General features: G+C 42.6%; 1 protein-coding gene across 1 annotated transcript in view; it reads right to left on the bottom strand.

Moving 5' to 3' along the window:
• Nucleotides 1-13,467, bottom strand: part of grm1a (glutamate receptor, metabotropic 1a) — a gene marked incomplete at its 5' end in the record, with an annotated part of 42,526 nt that overhangs the window by 8,012 nt on the left and 21,047 nt on the right. The window contains 5 exons of the mRNA XM_079526981.1: nt 250-376; nt 5,212-5,380; nt 6,783-7,029; nt 8,202-8,216; nt 10,138-10,379. Of these exons, the coding sequence (XP_079383107.1) occupies nt 250-376; nt 5,212-5,380; nt 6,783-7,029; nt 8,202-8,216; nt 10,138-10,379 (800 nt within the window). The remainder of the gene's footprint in view (nt 1-249; nt 377-5,211; nt 5,381-6,782; nt 7,030-8,201; nt 8,217-10,137; nt 10,380-13,467) is intronic.

Below are 13,467 nucleotides of genomic sequence, written 5' to 3'. Positions count from 1 at the left end.
TTATATAGACTGATCAGCTGTGGTCTGACGTAATGTCTGACGTAATGAAATAACACCCATGTGAACTGGGTGACCATAGCAACCGTGCTCATTTTTTGAGCACAGACAGACAGACACGTAAACTAACAAAGCCAGTCGTAGGAGTGGTTTACACCACTCAAAAATATATGACACATGTTGATAATGGCATGGATGTAGTGGGATGGAGTCAGTGCTGGAGACAAGATGACTGGCTGAGCCTTCACTTACCCTCGAGCTCCTCATCAGGCCACCATCCCAGGTCACAGGCCTTGCACGTGAACTCATCCTGGACTATCTCGTTGTCCTTGCACGTCGTGCAGATCCAGCAACAGCTCACCTCACCTTTCCTGATCACCTGCACACAGAAATGATACAGTTACCGTTATTCCCAACACCAGCGGAAGCGGAGGCTGTGACAACAAGCAACAGAACAAGACAAAATACAAATAGCTATATACAAATTGAGACGTGATCTCAATTGCCCCGAGCTAAATTAATAATCAGATATCAAGGGGAAGTCATTGTGCATTTGTTTGTTTGTTTGACTGTATGTAATGGTTTTATTTTTTGCTTTGTATTCAGTTCTTTGAAGATTTTGTTTAGTGTTTGTGCTGCCATTTGGGTGTATGGAAAACAATATATGTGAATAATTGCTTTGAGAGTATTATGTTGTAAAGAAAAATCAATAAATAATATGTAAATAAAAAAAAGATATCAAGAGGTTGCAAAACAATAACGTTATGTTGGTGCTGTTTAAGTACACAGCGCCAGTTTTCTTTCTCCCAGACTTACGAAAACAAGGCCAGAAGAATTTACACTCTGCTCACGCACTAGGATGTTTGTTATTGGTGCTGTGATATGTAAAGTAAGGGTGATAAGTGGGGCAGCAAAACAAAGCAGTTAGACAGAGAAGCGACAGCATGCTGGACAGTCAGAGGATGCATCCTTGCCGTCTCAGGGGGAATTACTGTATGTCTGGGCTGAGAACCAGGGCATTTCCTCAAGCTAGGCTCAATACTACAGTTTCTATTTACCGGGAGGAACCAATGTATGCATAAATGAATAATATTATGCATATGAATTCATTTTATTTTAATTAAATTTTTGTCAGTGAAAAAAGCCAGTCGACGAATATTTTTCGTCATAGTTTTAGTCGAACAAAATCAACAATTTAGACAATTTACAATTTAGGCATTTAGCAGACGCTCTTAATCCAGAGCGACTTGCTTAATGTAAATCGCTCTGGATTAAGAGCGTCTGCTAAATGCCTAAATTGTAAATTGTCTAAATTGTTGATTTTGTTCGACTAAAACTATGACGAAAAATATTCGTCGACTGGCTTTTTTTCACTGACGAAAAATTTATTAAAATAAAATGAATTCATATGCCTAATATTATTCATTTATATTGTTGAATGTTGTGTGTCTCTCTATTTCTCTCACACGCACGCACACACGCACATGTATAAATGATACATTTATTTCTAAATGTAATTATTTATTCAGTGTGTGAAGCATATTTTGAACAGATGCAGAAAGGACTGGTTCTGGATGTAATCCATCTGGACCCAATCACTCCCTGACGTTTGTTGGCTGTGGTTGAAAATAGCAGATCTACAAGCGCACAACACGTCGCTTCGTGCCGCAAGCTTGTAGATCTGTCTTTATTTTTTTTTATTTTTTTTTATCAAAGTCAAAGTTGTACGATTTGTTACACACGTTACCGCAGTGAAATTTGTTCTTCGCATTTGACCCACCTCTTATTCATGGAATTTCTTAGATTTGTTTGTTTTAAAATGTATAAAATTCTTTAAAAAAATAAATCTTAAAAGAAAATCTTTTTTTTTAAGTAGGAAAAGAAAATGGGATTTTTCATCGAGTCGTGACCCATACAAATTGTCCGGTGACCCACAGATGGGTCCCGATCCACTGTTTCCACTGTCCTAGACTCCCAAGCTGTGGAATAGCCTGGCCCTCTGTCAGGACTGCAGACTCACTTCAGTCTGAAACACACCTCTTCAAAGTCTACTTCACCTCCTACTCTTTCCTCTCATCAATTTCTTGTCGCCCTATTTTTGGCCGAGCTACAACAGTGGAGCCAGCCCAACAGACAGATATGTTACGGAGTGCTTATGTTATTTAAATACTTTTGAGAAAAACAATGCTGCTATTTGTCCCAAAATGACTGCAAAATATTGCTGCTATTTTTTTCCCAAAAAGCTTTTCATCCAATATTATAACATGTAGATAACTCTGTTAAAACTATTCTGTATCCCCTCCAAATGTGTATACCATACTCACTTTCCACATTTTCAACTGTTTTATTATATTTTGATACTTACTTTGGCAATGTAAACGTATGTTTTCTCCTGCCATTAAAATGCCTTTGAATTGAAGTGAATTGAGGTAGCAAGTTGAGGTACCACCATGTTACAGCACTGGCGGACGGTTGGCCTAGAAAAATACTAGCCTTTCATCCCTCCAGACATTCTAAATGCATTATTCACTCTTTAAAGTTTAACATTATTTTTGCACAAGCAGTCTCCTACTGAGTCTTCTATTGACTGAGTATCAAAGTATTGGCTCAGGAATGCTACAAAAAACTAAACATCTCCGTGAATTCAAGGCTTATGGGCTGTGTAATTCATATATAAGTCCTTTTTGCCAGGTGCTTGAAAAGTGCCTGGACTACATTTGCACGCACCACTACTGGCGACCGTAAAGACGACTGTAATGGACACTTTTTCATTATTTGCTGCCTCTAGGCTGCCTCTAAGCCAATGGAGACTTACCCTTAAACCCCAGTCTGAACGGCATAATAAAATAATCCATACTGTGAAAGCCGCAACCTTGGAGCGAGTGGAAAGAGAAGCTAATGGTATGAGCTAACTGGAGCTAGAGGAAAGCCGCAACAAAACACAGTGCGTGAACCAACAAAAGAACGTCGGAAACGAACGAAAACAGGCGCTACATACAGTTATGACTGAGTCATTGTTGTTTAAATACTCCTCGAAGTTCCTTGTAGGCCTTTAGTGCTTTATTTTGGGTTATCACTTTGTAATGATTATTTTTCAACTTTTTGTCCATCTGATATGGCAAACAGATTACAACAGTCTACAGCAGCTTCTGTTACTTAGTCATACTTCTCTCTTTTTTATCTCTTTGTGACCGGTTTCCTCCCATAGAGTGAAAGCCTGCAAGTGAAACATGCTGCAAGCAGGCGTCTGGTCCCAAAGAGCATCCTGCTGGGGCCCTTTAGTTTTTATTTATACTGACTATAGGCATGTAACGACTAGTCACTCAACTCACGATACAATTCGAATCACGATACTAGGTTCACAATACGATTTTTTTAAAACACGTAATTAGTTTCCAGACAAATGACCGAAAAAGCATTGTTATCATTATTTATCTTACACAAATCCAGTAATTTCTTTCCTTTTTCATTTTCTTCATTCCACTCACAGCATATATCATGCCATCCCACTTTTATTATCATATTACAGAGGATGTCACACAAAAGGAAGAGGCCGTAAAGGGGCCATTTGGAACCCACTCAAGTAGCAGAGTGTTTCCAGAGGAGCCAACACGCACAATAGCAGCACCCCGACTCGGTTTGACCAGAATGGAACAGAGCCTCATCGGTAGTATCATCGGTAACACCTGTGAAGGAAGTATAGGGAAGTGGCCCAAGCTCTCTCCAAAATGGCGTGTGTGCATAATGCATATAGGCTATTGGCTCACCACAGGTTAAGCTGAACATGGCCAAACGTTCTGTTGCCCACCGTGTTGCTCTGCACAGCCAATCCCACCCACTGGCTGCTGAAGTAGGCTGCATCCAAAAGCCATGAATAGCATTAAACCCCATGCAGTAGCCACTGTTCTGGGAGACGACCTCACAAATGCGCCACGATCGGCCATTTTCAGCAAAGCTATTGTAGAGCGGTGGTTTTCAACCAGTGGTCCGGGGACCACCAGTGGTCCTTGAAGCCGGTTCCAGGTGGTCCCCAGCTATATGATGGAGTTGGTAAACAATAAACATGCAATATGTGTTTGTTTTTACATATTTTAGTATTTCAAAGTGTCCGTGATGTCACGGACTGCTCTCACTTCCTTCCTGGACTACATGTCATCTCAGTGATGTCTGGCGGGGGCGACTGTGGCTCAGGAGGTAGAGCAGGTCGTCCAATGATCCGTGGGTCGGCGGTTCGAATCCCAGCTCCTGCTGTCTACATGTCGAAGTGTCCTTGGGCAAGACACTGAACCCCAAATTGCTCCCTATGTGCTGGTTGGTACTTTGCATGGCTTCCGCCGCAATCGGTGTATGAATGTGTTTGTGTTTGCCTTGGATAAAGGTAGCCTGGCTAATAAGCCAGACCGAATCAGCCGTTGGCAAAAACAAAATTGCCTGCCAGCGGATTACGGTCTGGAGAGGCTCAATTGTACGCCCATTTCCTACACCAGAGACCTGGTGTGGCCAATCGGGACACGGTATGCAATATGGGCGGGCTTTGGAACAGTGACGTTCAATGCTTGAGACCTTTGACTGACAGTAGCTCTGACCAATTGCGTCAAAGAGAAAATGTTTGAACCCGCCCCCCAGGAAACAAGATCCATACACAGCATCTCCAGACTCAAATACCACACGACAGTGTGATTTGAGTCTGGCTTATTAGCCAGGCTAGGATAAAGGCGCTATATAAATGCACCATTTACCATTTCGTAAGACAGCCCGCTCCCCCTATCCACAAGGTGAGGTGAGTGCACCAAAGCATTATGGGCATTGTAGCAATCCGGTCAAACCCTATAGTCAAACACACAGCCTACATTATTTTTGTGCAAATTTCAAATTGTGCTACTGTTATCTTACTACAAATACTATTAACATTGAGTGACTCTCCCAGCGGTGAGATGTCCCTTTAACACAGGGGTTCTCAACCCGTGGGTCGCGACACCTCGGGGGTCGCCAAATTATTTTAGGGGGTCCCCAAATTATTTAAAAAAAAAAAAAAAAAAAAAAAGATTTATTTTTAAATTTTATTTTCACTTTTTTTAAAAAATAGCAGACCTACAAGCTCGTAGCGCGCCACTCGGTGGCGCGCTATGAGCTTGTAGATCTGCTATTTTTCAATAGCTAAATTATAACAATGCTTAAAACACTAATTTAACACTAGTTGTGTCATGTCCATACCTTGATCTGTCCTTTGGAGCAAGGCTCACTGCAGACCGAGCGCACCGGGTCGCTGCTGTTGGACCACAGCTTGTTGTCATCGATGTTCAGGAAGCCCTCGTGCCACGAGCCCACCAGGATGTAGTCATAGTGATCCTCACCCACATTCTGCAGATTCATGATGTCATACCTGAGGGAGAGGGTGGAAGAAGTTAGCAATGGGATATATATATATATATATATACACACGCCGTTTTGGAAATAACTTGGGCCACTTCCCTACTTCCGTCAAGGTGTTACCGATGATACTAATGAAGGCTCTGTTGTCTGTTGTTAAGTGGCAGCGGTGGCCGAACGGATTGCGGAGCGGTCTTGATACCGGAAGGTCGCCAGTTCGAATCAGCGGTCCGACACGTTAAAATTACCACCGCTGAAGTGCCCTTGAACAAGGCATTGAACCACTACGATGAAATGTTCTATGAGCAGGGCCTGGCTGGAAACAAGTTCTTGATACCCTGGGTAAATATAGTAATCATTTCATTTCCATTCTGCCCAAACAGAGTCACGGTGCTGCTGTTGTGCATGTTGGCTCACTGGAAACACTCTGCATCACCAGTGGGTCTCAAAGTGTTCTTGAGTGGGTTCCAAATGGCCCCGTACAGGTGTGTCACTCTGGGAACCCCAATAACTCTGAGAGTGCACAAATGGAACTAAATGGACCCATAAGGGTCCACAGAGCCTTATTAGTATCATCGGTAACACCTGTGAAGGAAGTAGGGAAGCAGCCCCGGAAGTAGGAAGTTATTCTGTGTGCATATAGCCCATTGGAAAAGAGTTTGGTCAAGAGAAAAACACAGAAAGGATAATGGGCAGAGAGAGACCGTAGATGGATTTAAATAATGAGATTGCATTCGTAGCGCAAGGGGGGAGGTGGGAGATAGGAGATGAAGAATGTGAGTGATGACAAGGATTCAAATCAAACCACCTTTTTTGACAAACATCTGTATAATTATGTATACATAATATGTTTCTTCCAGCATGATTGGAAGCAATGCCTTATTCTTGGTTATCTGCACTGTGCTGCCCACAGAAAATAGCGGAGCTCACAGCACGCCACACTCCCTCGCCGAACTGTGCGGAGCGCACTGTGACATATCAAGTGGATATTGAATGAGGCGGTTTCGGCTACACATCTGACATCTAGCAAAGAAATGACACAAGTGCATTTTGTGACTGTCAGCTTCTGTCTGCTGGACTAAATGGAAATGATTTCCGCAGTGAACGATCGACTTGATCTGTTCCAGTCTGAACTCATTACATGGTGTGTGTGTGTGTGTGTGTGTGTGTGTGTGTGTGCGTGTGTGCGCGTGTGCGTGCGTGCGTGCATGAGAGAGAAAGACATGAGAGAGAGAGAGAAACAGAGAGAGAGAGAGAGACACACAGAGGGAGAGGCTGAGCAAGAGATAAAATAGGGAGCGAAAAAGACACAAATCAGAACGGAATCTCTCGCCGTCCTTTTTCCCATTTCCTGTCACCTCCCACGACACTCTCTCTCTCTCTCTCTCTCTCTCTCTCTCTCCACATCTTCTCACCTGCCAGGCGTATCTCCGTTTTCGTCGAAGTACACCTCCTCCCCCGACACGCCTCTGAAGGAGGTCTTGAGCAGGTAGTCCAGCAGCTTGCTGCCGTCGATGGGGTCCATGGCCGGGCACAGCCCCGGCTGGCCCGGGCACAGCACGGTGTGCATGTCGTGCAGGCCGTGAGCCATGGCGTAGATGGCGTTGATGACGAAGCCCATCTTGCTGTCCTGCACGTAGTTCTCATGCAGGCTCTCGTTTCCTGTCAGCGGGGGAAGAGAGGACCGTGTCAGTCGGGAGGAGCGTGTTAAAGAATGTACTTTGTCAAACGACTGCGGGGAAAAAAGGGTTATTTTCCGTGAACAGAAAATAACAAATTTGCCACAGAAAAGGTTCTGTTGAAAATCTGTTATTGTCATTGGTTGTCGTTCGACTCAGTGTTGGGATTTGGATTTTTTGTGCAGTGTTGAGGGGTGCAGTTGCACTGTGGGCGATGACACAACAAATATTGTGCTGCAAAATCTGTGTGCAACGGGTGCATTTCCGCACTGAGAAAATCCCCTTGAAACAGACCTTGAAAATACGCTGCAGACATTAGCTGTTTTACAGAAAAATATAATTGCAATTCAGTGAGGAACACACAACATGGTGTCAGTGAGGAACACACAACATGGTGTCCAGAGGCTTAGCAGGATTTAGACATCGAGAACCAACTTGAGGCAAACTGCTAAGACTTTGGACATGTGTTGTAAATTAAAATAAATAAATGAATAAATAAATAAATGCTCTTGATAGTCAGGCCAGCTGAGTCTGGTAAAAGCGCTGTCACGCAGTGAAACCAAAATATAAACGTTACAGTCATCAGTGTTGCATTTTAGCTTTTCTCTTCCACAGAGTATATATCCTACTGTGATTTTTCATTTTTGTTATTCCTCCTTGCGAGGCTTCTAGATCTGCTATTTATTTTTTAAATATATATTTCTGTGTTTCTCTATAACACATGATTGACAGAGACGTGGTGTCTTTGACAGCGGACATGCAGCAGAGAGGGTGTGATGGACCGTGTCTATAGCTGGGAGATACGGTGCTGTCTCATACCACAGTGTTTCAGGGGGTGTGGGGTCCAATACAACTGTGTGCACTGCAAAACCCTGAGCATCATTTACACCGGTGCTTTTCAACCACTTTCACATAAGGTTCATTATTTATTTCGGCATTTGAGCCACGGACGGACCAGCTGGACCACTTGATTTGATGAGATTGCCTCCCAGACCCAAAACTTGAACCCATTTTGACCTGAGATCCGATTCTAAAAAATGTCTTCTACATCCTGACAGTTTTCTGAAAAAGCTATGTTTCTATGTCAGTCGTTCTTCGATTTTTCAAAAATAGCAGATCTACAAGCTCATAGCGCGCCACCGAGTGGCGCGCTACGAGCTTGTAGATCTGCTATTTTTCAATAGCTAAAGCATAACATAATGCTAACACCAAAATAATCATTTGTTGCCGTTGGATAAGATTTTGTTCCACAATTCCATGCTGTGTTGATGTGGTACCATTAGGAGAGGCAAATGATCAAAATACATCTGAGTACCAATTCTCTGGTTGTGTAGACTTCTTGTAAATTAAGTAACGCAGATCTTCTAACAATACATAACAATAATTGAACTCTTGAGAGCGTAGAATGAAACCAAAGGGTTTCAATTTACACTCTCAAGAGTTAAAGATCTATAAGGGACGGGTCCATTTGGTTATACCAACTCTCCATTAGGACCACTGGTGGTCCCGGACCACTAGTTGAAAACCACTGATGTGCACTGAAAGAGTACGCTGTTGCCCAATTGAAATGAATGCTCAGTCAGGATTTCACAGTGTGTGTACGGGGGAATCATTCCTCTATATACGTTTTTTTTAAATGTATATTTTGTACTACTCAAAAACAAGCCCTGTCCTCTGCAGCAGAGTTTGACTGATACCGTCCACACCCAAGATCTCTAAAATTGTCCCTATAAACTAAGCAATCTGATGCCTGATTTCCATTTTGCGAGCCCAAAATAGCAGATCTACAAGCTCACAACGTGCCACACCGCGGCACTTTGTGGGCTTGCAGACCTGCTATTTTCACTTCATGATGATGCCGGCTCCCAACCGAGTGGAAATCAGGCCTGAGGGAATTTCAATTCCCCTCCTCATCGACACATCAGTCAAACTCTTCTACGTCCTGTAGGAGTGAGATGCTGATAGGCCACAGTACAGTGCATGTGCAAAAATAATAATACAAAATAAATTTAAAAAAGTGCCTTCGTTTGGGCTAGAAATATGCACTTACCACCTTGAAGATCTTGGAAAATGAAAGAAATATACATTTAAATAAATAGAAATTGATGTAAAACAGTAACAGGGATAGTCGAGGTAATTATATTGCTTGGCGTTAGCTCCGCTTTTCGAGATTAACATTTAAAGTGAAGCTTACATTACGTTTGACTTGAGGTGATCTAGCATAAAACATGAAAAGGTTGCCACACAGTATGCATGCATTATCAACCCATTAAGTTACAATCCTGATTCACATTCATCATTTGATTGAAAGCATGCCAATCTCTGCATTTTGAATGTGACTGAGCGTAGCATTTCCTGTCGCTTTGACACGTTGCATACATAGTCTGGCTATAAATAAGATTCAAACATGTTGATTTGAATTTACCGTGATCACCTTGAGTGGGCGAGCAGAGAGAATATTCACGTATAGGAAAAAGGGAGAAAGCACACAGCATTCCATTACCATTCAAAATGTGCAATCAATCATGTATCCACTTAAATAACCCACTCACTGACAACATTGCCTAGTGCCAGAATTGAGAAAGTGAGGCTGTCCTTGTCCATTCATTTTAATAATTACTAAAAAAAAGTATGAGGGAAAAAAAGAGGGGGAAAAAACAGCTCAACAACCATCATTTTGAAAACAACACTATGGGAGGGCCTTGGATCTCGCCAAGTGCATTAAATCTTTGCCAGCACAGCCAATAAGCCCATCTCACAGAATTTCCCTGCCCCCCTTAATACGCCCCCTTTCGGGGTTAGTGGTGATAGCGTGACGTCACTCCATAGACGCTACATGTTAACAGAGGTAATTTAAGAAGTCTACAACTTTTGTTTTCTCAAGGTAAGGTTTGTTCTATCTGTTCGAGCTGATTTACCATCTTGTTTGCTTCATAATAATATTGGTCTGTCACATTTTTACATTAGAAAATGTACTTAGATTCTCCAGAGAAAAAAACGTGTAAATGCTAATGTTAAAGACACCACTATTTACCGGAAGTGGCAAGCGGGCTGTGAGATAGGCCTATTAAATCTCTCTGAGTTGATGGACCCTCACCAGAGCAGACTTTCTTGTATTTCTTGTTCTCCTGTGGGTGGCCTGGAATGCGACACTGGAAGCGGTACTGCCAGAACTCGGCGAACCAGGGGTTTCTGGTGTTGGTGTCCAGGCGCAGCTTCAGGAAGTAGTCATCAAAGGATGTCACCTCCTCCGACTGCAGCTTCATGGTGATGCCACCCTCAGCCTCCTGCTCATAGTTCTGCACGACCTCTTCACGATCTGCCCAGCCATCACTACCAGACAGAAATGAAATGATTACTACATTTACCCAGGGTATCTGGGCTAAGCTCAAGAACTTGTTTCCAGCCAGGCCCTGCTCATAGAACATTTCATCGTAATGGTTCAATGCCTTGTTCAAGGGCACTTCAGCGGTGGTAATTTTAACGTGTCGGACCGCTGATTCGAACTGGCGACCTTCCGGTATCAAGACCGCTCCGCAATCCGTTCGGCCACCGCTGCCACAATAGATAGATAGATAGATAGATAGATAGATAGATAGATAGATAGATAGATAGATAGATAGATAGATAGATTTATAGAGTTATTATTGAAGGGAAAAGTAAAGCTGTCTGCATAAGAACGAGTGAAGCAATGAAAAAGATTAAAGGAGGCAGTGGAATGCTAGCTTCAACTAAGCACTGGAACAAAAACAGAAACAAATGTAACCTGACATAATAATATCGTGGTATGAATTGGATTAGCCAAGAGGCTAATCCATTGGATTATCAATTGGATTATCAGGGTATAGTATCAAATGATACTACTCTGTTAAACAGCAGGAAAGTGTGCTGCTAACACAAGACTTCACTACACTTTTTCACATGTGATTTCCATCTAAATCAAAAATCTACAAAGGTGCAGCTTTGTGCTCTTCAGCATAATAGGCTACATACACATTTCACTCGGTGCCAGTCGGTGGTTAAATTGGCTTTGGCAGAATTGGTTGGTGGCTTAATCCAAATCCAGTAAATCCCCAATTAAAACATTGACATAAACAATCCCCCACCCCCCCCCCCACCCCGCCAGCTTGTTGGTTTCCTCAATTGGGTGAAACTTCTAGCATTTGGGTATGAAGTTAGCCAGTGAGGCCCTAAGATATAAATGGGTACAGGTGTGAGGTAAAAAGAAAAACAAATTAAAAGATAAAACAGCGCTGCCCCTGAGCTAGGCGGTTTTATGCTCTGGTGAATCCCAGTGAGTTCTGGCTCCATTTTGGTCTCTCTGTCTGTCTCTCTAATGCCGGCTTCAGGCTATACTGCCTTGAAATACCTGCGTTATTGACAGGCATGCTACCCACCAATTAGGGAGTGACTCACCAAGGACCCAATTACCTAACACGATGGTCGGGGTGATGGAGAAGTGTGTGTGTGTGTGTGTGTGTGTGTGTGTGTGTGTGTGTGTGTGTGTGTGTGTGTGTGTGTGTGTGTGTGTGTGTGTGTGTGTGTGTGTGTGTGTGTGTGTGAGAGAGAGAGAGAGAGAGAGAGAGAGAGAGAGTGTGCAGTGTGAAAGAGAGTGTCTGAGTGTGAGTCACAAGGTCTCTATAAGTTCACCTTGTATCCTTTAAACTCTACACGCTGTTAGAAGAAAATTGAAATGAGCAAAAGGAAAGATTCAACTGCACTAGATTTGTAAGCATGTAAGGAAGTGCTATCACTCATATTAGGATGTACAAAATACAGCACACTTCTTAACATGCATAGATTTATATCACAGTTGGCTGGCTGCTTCAGGCCCAGCAACCAGTACCGTAATAATAATAATTTAATTAGGTAGTGAACCAGCAGTACTACCCAATACCCATGATGCATTGCTAAAACAGGCAGAGCCGAGTGGAGCCGACCTAATTGCATGCATTACATTAAAATCAATGTGTTTTGGCATTTATGTGAGTTAAGTTTAGGTATGAGGTCAATAACGGTATAATAAATTGTTACGTTTACGTATTGGTTTGCTGTGGTTAAGGTCAGAGAAATGTTCCAGGAGGGCAGTTAGCCATAATAGCCAATGAGATTGCGTGACCTCAAAGTCCCAGTTTGAGAGCTTGCAGAAATTGGATAAAGGTGCCGGTTCAGGAGCCACTACCTTTGAAAGAAAAGAGTTCGAGAGCACACGGTCATTTTATACAACTACACAAAAGGACAACTTTTTTCAACCAAGGTTCATGTTTTAGCTAGTTATTCGTGAAAGTAAAAGGTGAGTGTTAATTTTCTTTAATTTGCCTGCTTCCTTTTGTTTTAGCGATTTTAGCTATTTTCTGACAGGGGGGCGGGGGCATTCGAACAAGTGGCTAAACTATTTTACAAAACGTTACAGCGATTTCTTTATTATTATTTACTATAGTCCTACTAGACCCCAGGAAATTACATCTGGCCACAAAAGATCGCGGGGTATATATTGAATGTGAAGGAGGAGGTGACAAACTGATGATTGAGCTATACGACACAGCTGTGCCCGGTGCCCCCTAGTAGTCAGTTGTTTGTTCAGACACACTAAAAACAACTACTGTGGCCAGATGTAATTTACTGGGGTCTTGTAGGACTAGAGTAAATAATTCTGCCTTGCGGTATTGTGTCAGAGAGAGAGAGAGAGAGAGAATGTGTGTGTTTGCGTGTGTGTGTGTGTGTGTGTGTGTGTGTGTGCGTGCGTGCGTGCGTATCTGTGTGTGTATATAGGTGTGCGAGTGCCAGTGCCAGTGTTCATGTATGTGTGTGTGTGTGTTCCAACACTGTCCCAACAGAGCTGTGGTAGAACAGATTGGATTTGGGATTGGGGGGTAGTAGAGAGAGAGAGAGAGAGAGAGAGAGAGAGAGAGAGAGAGAGAGCAAGAGAAAAAAAGAGTGATGGAAGAATTGTTATTCAACACTCCACATGAATAATGCAATGGAGTATTGCAGAGGTGGACCTGCTTCGCTGCATCTCACGTCGGAGCTTGTGATGAAGCAAAATTACATTCTCTCGCTCTCCACTGTCCTCCTGTCAGGAGTGTGTGGTGTTGATTTCGTCGACTAAAAGGAAGGAAAAAAGGTAGTCGACCAACATTTTTCGTCATATCGACTACCTTTTTTCACTGACGAAATACTGATTAAAAAAAACGAAATAAAAAGCTATAGTCTTAAGACTAAAATAAAAACTAGACTAAAACGTTAGGGAGGAGGCGGAGCTAATGGAGAAGAGATCCAGTAGAACTAAAAGACAAGTCATTTTATAATTTAATAGATCTACAAGCTCACAACGCTTGTAGCTTTAAATCAGCCATTACGACGCCATCAAGGCCTGCCAAAATACATTTCAGTCGACAAAATCAACTGTAGGCCTATTATT

The sequence above is a fragment of the Electrona antarctica genome, assembly GCF_951216825.1.
Source record: "Electrona antarctica genome assembly, chromosome: 17".
In the NCBI taxonomy this organism is placed as follows: domain Eukaryota; kingdom Metazoa; phylum Chordata; class Actinopteri; order Myctophiformes; family Myctophidae; genus Electrona; species Electrona antarctica.
Note: the sequence above shows the minus strand (reverse complement) of the source record. Positions and strands in the feature narration are given on the sequence as shown.